The sequence below is a fragment of the Camelus ferus genome, chromosome 11, assembly GCF_009834535.1.
Source record: "Camelus ferus isolate YT-003-E chromosome 11, BCGSAC_Cfer_1.0, whole genome shotgun sequence".
Taxonomy (NCBI): domain Eukaryota; kingdom Metazoa; phylum Chordata; class Mammalia; order Artiodactyla; family Camelidae; genus Camelus; species Camelus ferus.
The window spans coordinates 1,061,805-1,076,466 of record NC_045706.1 but is presented as its reverse complement, the minus strand read 5'-3'; the positions used below and the strand labels follow the sequence as shown (position 1 = coordinate 1,076,466).

Below are 14,662 nucleotides of genomic sequence, written 5' to 3'. Positions count from 1 at the left end.
CCTTTGTCCCGGACTCTCCAACCGCTGTGTGTGTCCCCGACTGCCTGGCGGAGGAGGTCGCGGGCAGCGGGCCAGCGCTGGGGACTGGGCGGGGCTCCGCAGCCGGACAAGTGGACAAGGGCCGCGTGCGCAGGCGCGCCACACGCCCCGCGCGCCCCGCGGCTGCGCGCCTCCCGCGCGGCTTGGCGCCTGCGGGCCCCCGTAGGCTGGGCGTTTCCATGGCGACCGCGTGGGCCTGCCGGCCTCCATTGTTGCGCCGCGGCTCTCGGCTCGCGGAGCTTGCCGCCGGGCTGGTGGGCAGGCGCGCAGGTGAGGCGGGGCCGGGGCGCGCGTCGGGAGCGGAGAGGCTGGGGGCGCCGGGGGGTGGAGGACGGGGGCGCCGCAGGTGAGGCTGGGGAGTCGCGGGGGGATGGGGGGTCCCCGGAAAGCAGCCTGAGACGCGGGGGGAGCCGGACCTGGGGGCAGGGGCGCCGCGGGTTTGCCCCAGGCCGGCCCCTGCGGTGGGGAAGCGAGGCCGGGCGCCCGGGGCCTGAGCAGCCTGCGCCACTCGCCCTGCCCGTCTTTAGGTCTTGCCGTTTGGCTCGCGGTTCTAAGACATTCTCCTTGTTCAGAGGTTTGCGGGAGGCTGAAGCCTCCCTCCCACATGATTCACAGAAAAGGACCCACCTGGGAAAGGCTCGGGGCCTCCAGGGGGGTGCAGGCTGCCTGGGGTGGGACCCGTGGGCTCGCCCCCTCTCGTTAATTGCTTGACATCTGGGCAGTTCCTTGACTGACCCACACCTCCTAGTCCCCGTCCCTAAAATGGAAGGAAATGCATGCAGCCTGTGTACCAGTTGTTGGCTGTGTCAGTGAGCGGACTGTGTGGACGGGTGGAGGCCTCTGAGCCCTTAACCGTCATTGCTGGATGAATTGTTTGGAATGAAACGTGGAAGTGTGCCTCACCAAACGAGGAGAACCAGCTTCGGTTCTCCAGCTTTGTGTTGAGCAACAGTATTGCCAAACAACTAAAATTCAAGGTTCTAATTTGACAGATTTTCTCCAGTGCCTAATTGGAGCCGGACCCAGAGCCGATCACTGAGCCAAAACTGTAAACTGAACTGCAGGACCGGGCCCGGAGCGTAGCGCTGCCGGGAATGGCACGGAACCACAGCACAGATGAGACAGTGCAAACGTAGGTGCCCCCACTGCACTTCGTGGAGAGGACATGTTGGCTCGTGGACTTTGAAAGGTTCTGATCTGCTTTCGCCCCTAACATAGCGATTCCAATTTTGCATTTGCCAGGAATTTAAAATTAAATCTTGAAGCTCCATGGAACAAAGGGAAGAGCAGAACCTTAACATGAAACTCCTTGCGGTCCAGTTTGTTTTACAAAAGTCGAATTTGTGATACTGTTTATTAAAAGCAATGGTTTTGTAAGCAAGCAAGATCATTGCCGCCTGTGTGACTGTGCAGTGTCCCTAGCTGTCGCTGCGTCTCCCCTCCCCTCTGTCTGCAGGTGACTCCAGACCCAGGAGGATGAGCAGTGGTCCCCTGAGGACTGCTTCCTCCTGGCTGACAGATGGAAGGAGGCAGCCCCTGCGAGCCTCCCTGTGGGGCTGCTGACCCGGAAAGCAGCGCTGGTCACACCAGGCGTGAGCCCACGTCCCCTGCCAGAGACGGTCACAGCCGCGTCCAGGGGGTCATCTTTTCTTCCTCACCGATTTTAGACTTGAGTCAAAGAGGTCTTCACCACTTAGGAGAGATCTTTAACGTCCCCAACCTCAAAGTAAGTGGGGCATTCCTCCAGGCCTGTGCACACTGCCATGTGGATGTGAGCGAAGGCTTGTTTCACTTGTGGGGTGTTTTTTTAGGTAGAGAAATTCTAGAATGGGGCAGAGGGTCATCTTGGGGTTTTGTGCGCTGCTCACAACAAAATGAGAAATTCAGGCACAGAAAATGCCTTGTGAGGTCAGATTCTAGTGTCCTGTCTCGGAAACTTCTGAAGACCAGAAAGCCCACGGTGGAAACTTGCTGGAAACACCCTTGGTCTCTTATTCAAAACACAAGACCCCTAAAAAAAATGCAGCATTAAGATAGTTAAAGGCCACTTCTCACCACGTCTTTGCATATGTCACCTGCTCAGTTCTCCCGTGTGCCCTCGCCGGGTCGGGCCCTCGCCTGCTTGAGACCTAGTGGGTACCGTCTCGCCTGTGATTTCTAGAACGAAGTTCCGTCGGGACGCGGCTTTGACGGAGACAGTCGGGCTCCCTCCCTGTGCGAGAGTCACGCAGTTCCCTCAAACCTCGTTTGTCTTCATCTGGAAGATAGGGATGAGGGTATTTCCATGGTTATTGTAGGAACTAATGCGTATAAAGCAGTGGCCACAGCACGGGACACACCCCACACGTTGCACTGCTGCCCTGTCGAGTGACAGCTTTGAGTGGTTTTGCAAAAGCCATGTACTTAGATTTTAAGTGGGTACCTAGTTTACTAAGCCCGGTCCTGTGTTCCCGCCCCGTCTCGCTGTCCTTTCCTGAGCGCTCCCCTGCACAGGTGGTTACTGGTCACCCTGTAACGCGCCACTTGTCATGAGGCAGATGCTCAGCTCCAAATGAGGAACCCAGCGGGGCTGGGAGGCTCACAGTACCTCAGCCGTAAGGGAAGAACGGGGAAGCTCCAGAGCCTTCTTCAGGCTTAATGAAGAAACTTCATAACTGCCTCTCAGAAAACGCATAAATCTTGTTACCGTGGCGACAAGTCACTGAGGGAGGCGACCACTCAGCCGCGGACTTCCAGGGCTTCCGGGTGCATCTGCAGCCAGAGCAGCAGTCTCCTTTAGAATCGCGGAGCGCAGGCCCCCACCTTGACGTGGCCTCACGGGGCCGAGGAGGAAGGCTGGGCTGCCAGATGCAGTCAGACCAGCTCCTTCGTGAGGACCAGTGCCATCTCACTGTTCTGAGATCCCTTTTCTGGGATTTTGGGGGACCTGTGGCTTCACTGCTGAGCCTGGAGAGAGAGAGAACAGCCTCGAGGCTGCGCCGCATCCGGAACTGCCACGTCACTTCCCGGTGGCTGCACCGGCCACGAGCAGGGAGCGACGGTGCCCTGGTCCTAGCTGATTCAAGACTGTGTTGTCAGTGGACTTAGGGAGGGTGGCTTCTAGCCAGTGTTCCTCAAGTTTCTGCTTCAAACTTGGAGGGACTTGGAAGGTGGTGTGGGCAGCAGAGCTGGGAGCCGAGAAGCTGTGACAGCAGAGTGGCAGCCCGGCGGGGCTCTGCCTGCTCCGTGGTCTTTGCCAGAGCAGCGCTGCTTGCCTGGCACACCCTGCCACGTGGGTCCCATGACCCATTTTTCCAGCGAGGATGCCAGAAAACAGAGAGGTTCAGGAACTTCCTCGAGGTCACACAGCCCATAGTTTTCAGACACTGGATTTGAACCCAGGCAGCTTGGCTCCCAGGCCAGGGCTCTTCACGTCTGCGCTCTGCTGCCTGGGTAAAGACAGACATACAGATATGTACACATTTACAGTATACATGGTGATGCAGATACATGCAAACTACCACAGCAGCATCAGAGGACAGTTTTGTGTCCCCGCAGCCCTGCCGCACTGATGTGAAATCCCAGCTGTGCATCCTCAGACAGCATCCTGTCCTCTGCCCTTCCTTCCTGTTCTGCCTTCTTATGACGGGGACCTGGGCCTGATGCGTCGGCTCCCCGAAGTGATGGCTCCTGGCCATTTATCACAGGTGGTGCGTTTCCCAGATGGGCAGCAGGGCCGCGGACACGAGTGTGGGGCCAGGAAGGGAAACAGGATTCAAACAGACTCTGGGACTAAGTTTGCTGCTAAAGGATGTTCAGTAGAAAAGGTTGACGTGCTCAGCGGGGGCGTCTGAACCGCCAGCCAGAGAGAAACAGCGTGTCCAGCCTGGGGTCCCTCCAGACACCACACCGTGGGGCCTGGCCTCGTCTCCCTGACTCTCCTGTTTCCTGTTTAAACGATTCAAGGGTAAATGTTGTGGGTTTTCTTTTAACTTCATAGTATGATTGCAGTCACTAGTAGTTTTTTTGGAAATGCCTTGAGGATACATCATGTTTTTAATTTGTTGGTTGACAAAAACATTCTCTTTTTTTCCCCCGGAAGCAATTGCATCTTCAAGGAAATGCCCTCAGCACGATTCCTAGGGATTTCTTCCAGCTGCTGCCAAACCTCACTTGGCTAGACCTCCGCCACAATCGAGTCACAGCGCTTCCGCCTGGGATTGGCCGTCACCGGTGAGTTGTGCGCTTGTTTTTCTAGGGGAAGAAGCCATCCTCACTCCCTCGGGAGGCGGCCCTTCAGTGCCCCGTCCTTGTATGCCTGTTTCTTAACCTTTAGGAAACCTGGTACGAATTTCAGAGCCTCCTTCAATGACACCGTGTTCTGGGCAGAGGCAGGGCACAGGAGAGGCCCTCCGGTGGGCCTGTGCTTGGCAAGGCAGGGCTAGCGAGGAGGAGACGGGGGATGGAGCGGGGGTGGGGGGGGTTGGAGGTGCGATGAGGGAGGGGTCGCCGGAGCTCGCAGGCTGCTCTTGTCAGCACGGCTGCCATTTTGGATTTTATCCTGAAAGAGGCAGGAAGTCGCAGAGGGTTTGGATGGAGGGGGTGGAATTTGACCCGGCTTTGAGGTGACTCTGAACGGAGGGGTCAGAGTGGCCGCAGGGAGGCCAGTTTGGAGGCCACCTCAGCCTCCGAGCAGGAGAGCTGGTGGGGTTCAGGGTGGGTGTAGGCTTGGGAGGGAGGAGGTTGTCCAAGGTGACCCCCGTGGAGCAGCAGAGTCGGGGCTGTGGAAGGCCCTTCACTTGGCTGGACTGAAGCTCACTGTTTTTAAAAGTATTTTTTAAGAAGTGAGTATTTCATCGTATGTAACAGTAAGAAAAAAATCTCTGTGAACCATTTGTGCATTTTCCGGCCCTACAAGGAAGCGGCTGATTTCTGTAGGCGAGTGGGCACCCTGGCAGGGCGGGAGCAGAGCCAGGAGCTGTCTTCCTGGGGCCCCTGGGCGCCTCGGGGTCCACAGAGCAGGCCTCCTGTGGTGGGAGGGGTGGTCCCAGCCAGGCGGGGCGCGTCTGCTGAGCCCCACCCGCCAGCAGCTGTGTGACGGTGGCTGTGCCTCTCTGGGCCTGCCTCCGCCGAGTGCCCAGCGCTCCCGTGTGCAGGGCAGGTGGCTGGGGAGGCTCTGCTCTGCACAGGGTCGTCGTCTGCTGCCTTGGGAGCAGTTCAGTGCGTTTGGTCCGTGCTGTTTTAGCTCTGGCACTCCGGCCCGGACAGTGGTTGCTACTTAGGGGTAAACATAAAGTAGTGTATGTTCTCGTGGGCACTGTTCTTCCTCCTAAAATAAATACATGGTCTCAGATTTTGGAATTCTTTGATTTTGCCCATCAAAGCCAGCTGCTTAATGTTGTCTAAGATGTAATTTCACATGTGGTTTATAAGCTGTTATATCATTAAAACCAGATTTGTTTGCTGAAGAGCTGAAACGTACTCATTAGAAATTTTAAGTAATTCTGGGCTTATTAAAAACCTTAAACTTTCCAAAAAGCCTAATGAAAACAATGCTCCCCCTTCTCAGTGTCTTGGATGTGCAAGCTTGCTAGCGGGGAGGGAGGATTAAGGAAAGACTGCCAGTATCTCTGCCTCCTTAGGGAGTCAACTCGAATTCAGTGTGTAGGGGTGTGTGTTCAGTGGGGAGTCAGTGAAATGGAATGATCGACGGCTTACTGATAGTATTTAAGGGACCGGCATTTATGGGTTTATCACTTCAAATGTACATAGTAATATTTTAATCTATTAACTATATAAGGTGGGAAAATGTCCTGTACACTTTCAGGTTAATGGTTGGCCAACATGCCCCCTCCCCCGCCAGCAGACAGACGGGTGGGCTGGAACGTCCTTGGCTTGGAGAAAGGGGGGGGCACTTGGCTGCCTGCAGACCCTGGAGAAGGCCCTTAGAGGAGCAGACGCCGACCCCTCCGCTGTCTCCGTTAGCACAGTTAAAAGGGGGCTAAACCAGGGACAGTGGACGTAACACTGTGTAAATAATTTGCCTTTGTGTTTATCAAGGACAGCTTAATTCAGAAAGTTTACTTTTTGAAAACTTCAAGTAATAAGAATCCAAGAAAGTAAAGGGAAGGAAATTCTTGCCCTCAGGGGACCTGGTTTTCCTCAGGCCGCCGATCCGTAAATTAAGCGTAGTTTGAATGCTTACTGGAGCGCTCGATCCTGTGTCTGTGAAATTGTATTTTCTCCTTTCAAATCTCGGGGACGCTGGTGGGCTGTGCTGTTGAATTTTCATTCCTTCCCCTTCCAAGGCATAATGAGCCTGGACGGCCTCTCCCCCAGCCAGAACGTCCCGCGTGGGGGCACTTGTAGGAGGCTGGCTGTGTGCAGCTCTTCCTGAGCCGTGCTTTTTGGGGAAGGAAAGCTGAGGGTGTGGGCCCGAGATACATTCCAGCCCCTTTTGTTCCTGGTGGTTTCGGGGCCCAGAGGGCCCAGGAGAAAGGAAAAGGCAGGTGGGGGCTTCTCTCTCCAGAGCAGGGGTGAGAGAGGAGGCCACCGTGTCTGGCGGGGCGGGTGTGGGGTATTGTGGGGAGGCTGTCCCTGGAGATTAAGGGGTGCGGCATTTGAGGATTCTCCAGTCTGTCAGCAAAGCCTGGGGTGGAGCAGGGATGGAGAGGGGCCAGGGGCCGGGGTCCTGCCTCTGCCTGGGCGCCTCGTGGGAGGGGCCGTCGCACCCCAGGCTGAACACCAGGAAGCCAGGTGTCTTTTCACACCTGGTTTTAGCTGATGATCCCTGAAAGGGAGGGAGAAAGAGAAACATCATCAACATGATGGCGTCTCGAGAAATGGGAAAAACGGAAGCAGCAGAGTGAGAGGTGCAAGAGGGGCTTTCATGCGAAAGGTTTACCTTCCGTCCTCAGTGGAGGGTTGTTACTGGGTGCCTTCCACCTCGCGGGTGCAGCCCTGGCACGCTGTTTGCTGGAGTTTGTGGTGGATATAGTAGATACAAGTGAAAGAAGAGATCCTCCGTCACGTACTTGGAGAGGCACACCGTGGACCGCGTTTCCTCTGTGACGTCGGGGGGCGCCCGGCGCACACCTCACCTCTCGGCAGGGCGGACACTCTGCGCAGCAGCAGGTCCCCCAGACGTCCTCACGTCCCTGTTCCCGGACAGGGAGACGGCGCCCCGCGGAAGAGCAGCAGCATCTGGAGACCCTGTGGTGCTCACCACTTGGGGAGGGAGCCTCTGGTGCGGTGAGGCCAGGAAGCTGCCAGACGCCCCACAGGGCGTGCCCCCCCAGCAATGAAGTGCCGGTCCCGCGTGTCAGCAGTGCCGAGGCCCAGCCCGGCCTGGAGCTGAGACGAGGCCCCGCCGCGGGCCGCGGAGGCTGGGTGGACGGCTGTGCGCGCGGTGGGGCTGCCCCCAGAGAGACGGCGGATGGAGGAGCCTGGCAGCGTGTTTTAGGGATGGCCGTTTGATTTTCTGCTTTTTCAATTACTTGTCTTTTGTTTTGTTTTAAAGGCATCTGGAAACTTTGCTTTTAGAAAGAAATCCTATCAAAATGTTACCTGTGGAGCTGGGTAAGTGTTAAAACAATAAAATAAAAGGTGGTATTAAACGTGGCCTTCTGAAGTTACCCGAACCTGTAATGGGTCTTCGGGCGTGTTGCAGCGGGGGAGGCCAGCTGACGCCTGAACTCCCTGCACGCCTGTCCTCCCCAGGCCCTGAGATGACGCGGCTCTCCAGGGCCGTTACTGTCACAACGCACATCCTGCGTGCGAGGCGTGGTGTGTACGGGGAACAGGACAGGCGGAGCCCCTGTGCCTGGTGCTCAGGGAAGGTCAGCATCACCTGTACCTCCGTGGGCCCGGGGGTTCCCCCCTCCCTGCCTCCCTCCCTGCCTCAGCCAGGTGACTTCTGTTCGTCCTTCTCTGCTTTGAGAGCTTTACCACTTACTGCCCCAAATAAAACGTTTAAAGGTCCTTTGTTTTGACCTTTGTCTGAGTTGTGTTGCTCCATTACTCCTGGTGACCTGGCGTTTGGGGCTCAGCACCGAGTTTCTGAGGTTCATCCATGTGGACGTGGGTGCCTGTGGTGTCTTCACTTCTGTTCCTTTCAGGGAGGAGGAGGAAGACGATTCGCTCTGTCCTGCATCAGTTTTGTCTCACCGACTTCAGCTGTCTGTTGTCTCTGTGTTCTCGAGGCTTGATTTGCTGTTCTTCTTTCTAACTTAGATTACTGATTTTAAATTTTCTTTTTTTTTCAGTGGGGATCCTAGGGGTTGAACCCAGAACCTCGTGTGTGCTAAGCACGTGCTCTACCCCTGAGCTAGACCCTCCCCCTAGATCGCTGGTTTTCAATCTTTCTTTTCTAATCTGTCAGTTCCAACTCTGGCTTCCCTCGGTGCTGCCTGGGCTTCATCCCGAAGTTCCGATGTTTCCATCATTCAGCTCAGGTGTTTTCTCATGTCCACTGACCTGTGGGCTCTGTAGAAGTTTTGCTTAATTTACTGACGGCGAGCGATGTTCTAGTCTCTCTGCTACTGAGTTCTAACTCGGCACCACGCAGGCTGTGTGGTTCCGGGCATTTGACACTTGCTGGGACTTGCCTCCTGGCCCAGGATGTGTTCTGTCTGGTAAACGGGCCTGCACTTGAGAAGAATGTGCGTTCTCAAGTTAACTGCTGTAAAGGTCTGCACGTTCGGCTAGGCCAGCTGGCTAAAACGGTGTTCACATGATCTCGCTTGAGTTTTGTCTGCTTATTTGGTCGTTTACCCGGAGAGGGTGCGCAAGTCCTCCACTGTGGTTGTGCTCTGTCCGCCGTTCCTTTTACATCCATCAACTTCGCTTGATATATTTTGATACTGTGTTACTGGTTGAATAAAACGTTACGGCTTTACGTTTTCCTGTTATTTTTGCTGTTCTGGCGCGTGCGGTGGTACTGCGTGTAGCTTCCGCATGCGTTCTCTGACGGCCGGTGGCGTGGCCCCTCCCCGCGCGCGCTGACCCCAGGCATGTCTGAGCGCCGTGCACGGTTCAGTCTCTCACTGTCGCCCTCTGTGACCGACTTGTCTCCTGCAGAGCTTTGCTAGTGGGCGGGGTACGGTCAGGGCTCGCGCTTCTGTTTCCTGACGGTCTCTGCCTTTTAATTGAAGTGTGTAGTCCTTCAGCTTTACTGTAATTATTGGTAGGGATGGGTTCAGGGCCACCGTTCCGCTCTTTGTCTTGCTTTTCTGTGTTTCTCCGCTGCTTCTAACTACCTTCGTGTTGGTTGCACGTTCTTTAGATTTCTCTTTTAATTTTTTATTGGCTTTTAGCTTCTATGTTCTGTTAATGGTTTAAATGGCGGCTCTCAGGGTTACAGCGCTCACCCGTAGCGTTAGGCTGCGCCGCCTCACAGGAGGCGTACCCACCTGTGACCAGCGGGCCACGTCCCTCCCTCCCCGTGCGGCGGCCGTCCTGTGCGCTGCCGCTGCCTGTCTTGTGAACCCACGGGGCAGCACGGCTGTCTTTGTCTCCAGCAGTCACGTATGTCTTTTAAAAACTAAGAGGGCAAGAAGCCGTTTCCTTTTACTCAGCACTCGGCACTCCTGGTGCTCCTCGTTCTTGCCTGGAGACCCCGGGTTCCGTCTGGCATCATCTTCCTTCAGCCTGAAGAACTTGCCTTGGGATTTCTTAAATCACTCTGCTGGAAAAGAAGTCGTTTAAATTTTCTGAAGATGTCTTCATTTTGTCTTAAGTTTTAAAGGATGTTTCTCATGTAGAAGTATGAGTTGAATTTTTCTGTCCAGGACTTTAAAGACGTCCTCCTGCTACTGGGCCTCCAATGTCCTTCTCTGTGTGACAGGTGTTGATTATCGCAATGACAGTTGACCCTTGAATGACGTGGGGGGTTGGGGCCCCGACCCACCCGAGTGTGCAGTTGGAAGTCTGAGCACAGCTTTGCAGTCAGCCCTCCGAGTCCACAGTTCTGAACCCATGGATTCAACCAGTCACCGACCGTGTCGTACCACAGTGCATGTTTACTGGAAAAAATCCACGTGTGTGAGGACTCACGCGGCTCAAGCCCGTGTTGTTTGAAGGTCAGCGTAGTCTTAAGGCTTCCCTGTGTCTTTGCTTTACAGCAGTGTGACTGATGTACCCAGGCGCCGTCTTCTTTGTCTCTATCTTGCTGGGAGTTTGTTGAGTTTATTCAGTTTTTGAACTCATATCTTTTGCCAAATTTGGGAGATATGTTGGTCATTATTTCTTCAAGTATTTCTCTGCTGCTTCTCTCCCTTTTCACCTGCACGCTAGACCTTTGGTTACTGTCCTGCAGGTCCCTGAGGCTCTGCACACTTTGAAAGGTCCTTTTTACGTTCTTCAGAGAAGATAGAAGCGTGCCATTGCTGTCACGAGTCTGCCTCGTCACCTCTAGCTGCCCCGGGCGAGCGTTTGGGTAACGCGTCTTCAGGCGCAGTGCTTTCAGGCCTGGGACTTTCACACTGGAAACAGTAGCTCCCGTGTTTCTGCTGAGAGCTCTCAGTTTCCCACTCGGTACAAACAGGTTTCCTTGGGCGTGACTCTGAGAGCTGTCTGGGCCAGAGCTGCCACAGACGGGCAGCTCAGACAACAGAACCGACTTCCTCACGGTCGTGGAGGCTGCGGGCCCAGGATCGAGGTGCCCGGGGGTTCGGCTTCTCTGGAGGCCTCGCTCCTTGGCTTGCAGGCGGCTCCTTCTCGCTGTGTCCTCGCATGTCTGTCCTCTGTGCACATGTGTCCCCGGTGTGTCTTCCTCTTCCCTGAGGGACACCGGTTGGGCTGGATCAGGGCCCGCCCCGCAGGCTCATTCTAACTTGGTCTGTAAGGGCTCACCGCAGATACAGAGGTGTCTTGAGGTTCTGGGTGTCAGGACTTCGGGGGGTTTGATTAAGCCCGTAATGGCTGTGCCGCTCTGGCCTGCTGACTTGGGTTACCGCAGGGTGTTCTGCGCTGTTTGCTCTTCTCTCAAACATGGGTCGTGTTTTCCTGTTTCTCCATGCGCCCAGTGATTTGGGGCCGTGTCCTGGATGTTGTGATGGATGCGCGCAGAGATGCTGGCTTCTGTTCTGTTCCTCTCTAGAGTGTGGAGTTTTTAAAAACGAGTAGCTAGACTGAGGGGACTGACCCCAGGCTCTGCCTCCCTGCGGTGAGTGGCAGGTGGCGTCCCGCTGGGCTCTCACAGCCGAGGCCGCGCTGCTTGGCGGTCTGTCCCTGCTCCTGCACCTCAGACCCTGCACAACTGCGTGCATAAGGCAGGGCTCCCCCGTCATCCTCTTCCTCTGGCCTGCACCCCTTCCTGCTTTCGCTCTGAAGGCCGTCCTGGGCTCTGCAAGTCGTCACGACTGTGCAGGTTTCTCTCTGTGTTGTGGCCGCCCTGCAGGCGGCAGTCGGGGCCTTCGCTCACAGGAAGCCCCCCAGACCCGGCCTCGTCTCTGCCATCCCCGCCCGGCGCTGTGGCCCCGCTGGCTCCACCTGCTGTCGTAGCCCTCCTGCCCGCAGGTGCTCGTGTTCGCTCTGGCCCCTCGTTGTCTGCAGGGAGCCGGTCTGGCTGGCGCACCGGAGCGCCCAGCACTGTGGGGGCGCAGCCCCGCGCACCGTCTGTGCTGGTGCTTCCGTGCTTCTCTGGGGCGGCGTGTGCGCCCTTGGCTCTCTCCCACCCGCCTGAGCTGAAGGCTGCTCTTACCGCTTCTCAGACAGAGACCTGTGCAGGCTCTTCGCCCCGCCGCCGCCTCCCTGCCTTCTGTGCTGCTGTTCTCGTGGATTTTGCTTTTACGTGAGTTTGTGAATCCAGGAGACGCTTTATAAAGTGTCTGTTTCCTCGTGTGTTCACCATTCCGGGTTCCTCATTTCTTCTTGAAGTTTCGTGCTTCCATCTGGGACGACTGCTCGGCCTGAAGGCCTGTCCTTTGTGCTGTTGTCGAGTCTGCTGGCAGTGAGTCATGGCAGGTCTTCCCTTCGTTTTTGAAGGGCGTTTTGGCTAAGTGTGCAGGAATCTAGATTTTGGGGCATCATTCACTACTTTAAAAATGTCTTTATTGTCTCTTGAATTCCGTTGTCTGTTGAGAAGTCAGCTGCAGTCTCACTGTGTCTCGTTTACCAGTAACGCGTCTTCTTCCTCCAGCTGCTTTAAGATGTTTCCTTTTGTTTAATTTTCAGCAGTTTGTCTGCGAGGTGCCTGGGTGTGGTTTTCCTCGTGTCCACTTCGCTGGATTTCACTGAGCTCCTTGACTCTGTTTATTCATGTCTTTCACCAGACTTGGGAAACTCCTGCAGACTGGCTTTTTTCCTGTGAATTGGGTCTTCCTCGCAGTCTTTTCCTCACATTCTGAGACTGTAGCTCCCTGTGTGCTAAGACTTGGATCCTGCCTCCGACGCCTCGGATCCTCCCTTGTCCCCCGATCCTCTCTGCTGTGCTCCCGTTTGTGCTCCTCTCTGCTGCCTGCCTTTACGCGCACAGCTCCTGTCTTCTGCTGTGTCCAGGCTTACTGCTGAGCGCACCTGCTCGGTTCAGTGGCCCTCAGCTGGGCTTGAGACTGTGAGTGTGTTGGGGGTGGGGGACTGGGAGATAATCACCAGTTCATTTTTCATCGTTAGGGTTGGTTCGCATTCTCTGAGTTGGCTCTGGAATGTCTTCATTTCACCTGTAACTTTAAGGTCGGTTTTGCTGGGTCCAGAGGCTTGATGAGCAGGGTTCCTAGCACTTTGAGCCGCTGTTGCACTGTCTTCCGGCCGCCATTGTTTTGGACAGAAAGTCAGCTGTTGATCTTGCTGTCGGTCCTTTTATTTGACGACTTGTTTTCAAAATCCTTTCTTTTCTTTGTCTTTCAGTAATTCGACTGTGATTTTTCTAAGTGTGAACCCCTTTAAGCTTCTTAAATGTATACATTAGTGCTTATCATCGAACCTGGGTGTTTTGGCCATGGTTTCCACAGGCGTCCTGTCTGCTCCTTCCGCCCCTTCCACCTGGCTACCTGTGGGTTCCTTCACCTGCTCGCGCTTGTCCCTCAGGTCTCGGAGCCGCTGCGCCTGCTTTAATCTCTTCTTCTCTCTGGTCTTCAGATCAGGTGATGCTTCTTCCTGCAGCTCACATCTGTGCTGAGTCCCACGAGTGAGTGTCCATCTCAGTCTTTGTGAGTTTCACGTCAGAACTGCTTTTGGTTGGTTTTGTTTGCTTGCTTTTAGTTTGTGTGTCTACTGGCATTCTGTGGTCGTCGAGTTATCGTAACTGTGCTTCCCTTTAACTGTTTAAGCAGGTTGGTTTTTTTTAATTTCTTTGAACATACTTGTAACGACTGCTTTGAGCTCTTCATTGGCTAAATTCAGCCTCTGGGCTGCTTGTCCCTGAGTGTAGGTCCAACCCCCTTCCCTCTGGCCTGTAGGGATTCCTGTTGTTGTTGGAAAGAGGCCTTTAGAAAGTGTATTATGGTAGCTTTGTGTTTTTTCGCCTGAGGGCTGTTGTTGCTTGTTCTGTTTATTTATTGCTTTTCTTTTATTGATTTAACTTTGTAACTGCCCTGGTCTTCATCTACAGAATCTATTCAATCTACAGAGTTGGTTTTTTTTAAGCAAATTTCAGACGTTTGTCATTAACATTTCATCCCAGATTCTCAACAGGCTTTTTTCTTAGCATAAGGATGTGTACTCTCCTCGCTCCTTGTTTCCGCTGCGTGTAAGTGCTGGCATGTCTTCTCTGGCAGGAAGCGTGGCCACCCTGAGAGCACTGAACCTGAGACACTGCCCTCTGGAGTTCCCCCCGCCCCTGATTGTGCAGAAGGGGCTGGGGGCCATCCTGACCTTCCTGCGGATCTGCGCGGCCGAGCACGCATCCCCTCAGGGTTCGGCTCCTCGAGGTTGGTGGGACAGCTGTTACAGCAAACTGCGGTAAAGTTGAAGTTAGAGCTTTCTAGAACCAGGGCTCCGAGGAGCCTGTCTTCTCTCCATTAACGACCGAGCGTTTCCAGGTTTTCAACATGGTGGCCAACTAGCCAGACACTTTCAAATACTCATAACATAATTGACCTTGAAAGGCACTGTGGCTATACTTACAGCAACTAGAGGTAAAGGAGAGCCGCAGTTGAACGTGCACCGGAAAGGTAGGCATTCTGAACGTCGACTTCGAACGTCGGACCCGGCACTCCTAAGACGTGCTCCTGCAGTGGCGGCAGCGCGTACACCCGACCCAGCCAGCCAGGCGGGTCCTGTGTGCGACGCCGCGCAAGGGTGTGACCAGTGGCTGTCTCAGTAAGACGAGCAGCAGCAGCCAGCGTGATCAGGAAGCGATGATACATTCACTTCGGCTGGTCCTGAACCCGAGCGGGTGGCTCAGGAGGGCGTCATGGGAAGAGCCGACTGTGTTGTAAAGGGTCTCAGCCTGTGCCCCCGAGAAACGGCTCCTGACTCAAGGGCCAGTGGTTGATGTGGGGGGAAGTGCCATGGAGGCACAAGCGATGGGGGAGGAGAGGGGCAGCACAGGGGAGCGTCTGGGCTGGTTCGCCCCCGACACCGGCACTTCCTCCTGCGGGGGCCCCGAGACGCAGGCGCGGCCCCGCTGGGCCTCACCTGGTCACATCCAGCCTCTCGGCGTGGCCCAGATCTGCTGGGTCAGCCCATGCGTTTCATGAGGTCC

General features: G+C 55.2%; 1 protein-coding gene across 5 annotated transcripts in view; it reads left to right on the top strand.

Moving 5' to 3' along the window:
• Window positions 1-170: 170 nt before the first annotated feature.
• The window catches only part of LRRC27 (leucine rich repeat containing 27), a 31,413-nt gene continuing 16,921 nt past the window's right edge, over window positions 171-14,662 (top strand). For 3 of the 5 annotated variants that reach the window (XM_032490628.1, XM_032490625.1, XM_032490627.1), the window contains exons 1-6: window positions 172-309; window positions 1,032-1,171; window positions 1,496-1,765; window positions 4,121-4,251; window positions 7,538-7,596; window positions 13,734-13,886. In XM_032490628.1, the coding sequence (XP_032346519.1) occupies window positions 1,559-1,765; window positions 4,121-4,251; window positions 7,538-7,596; window positions 13,734-13,886 (550 nt within the window). In that variant the 5' untranslated portion in view covers window positions 172-309; window positions 1,032-1,171; window positions 1,496-1,558. Of the gene's footprint in view, window positions 310-1,031; window positions 1,172-1,495; window positions 1,766-4,120; window positions 4,252-7,537; window positions 7,597-13,733; window positions 13,887-14,662 lie in introns of all 5 variants that reach the window. The other 2 variants (XM_032490626.1, XM_032490629.1) reach the window with 2 other exon arrangements.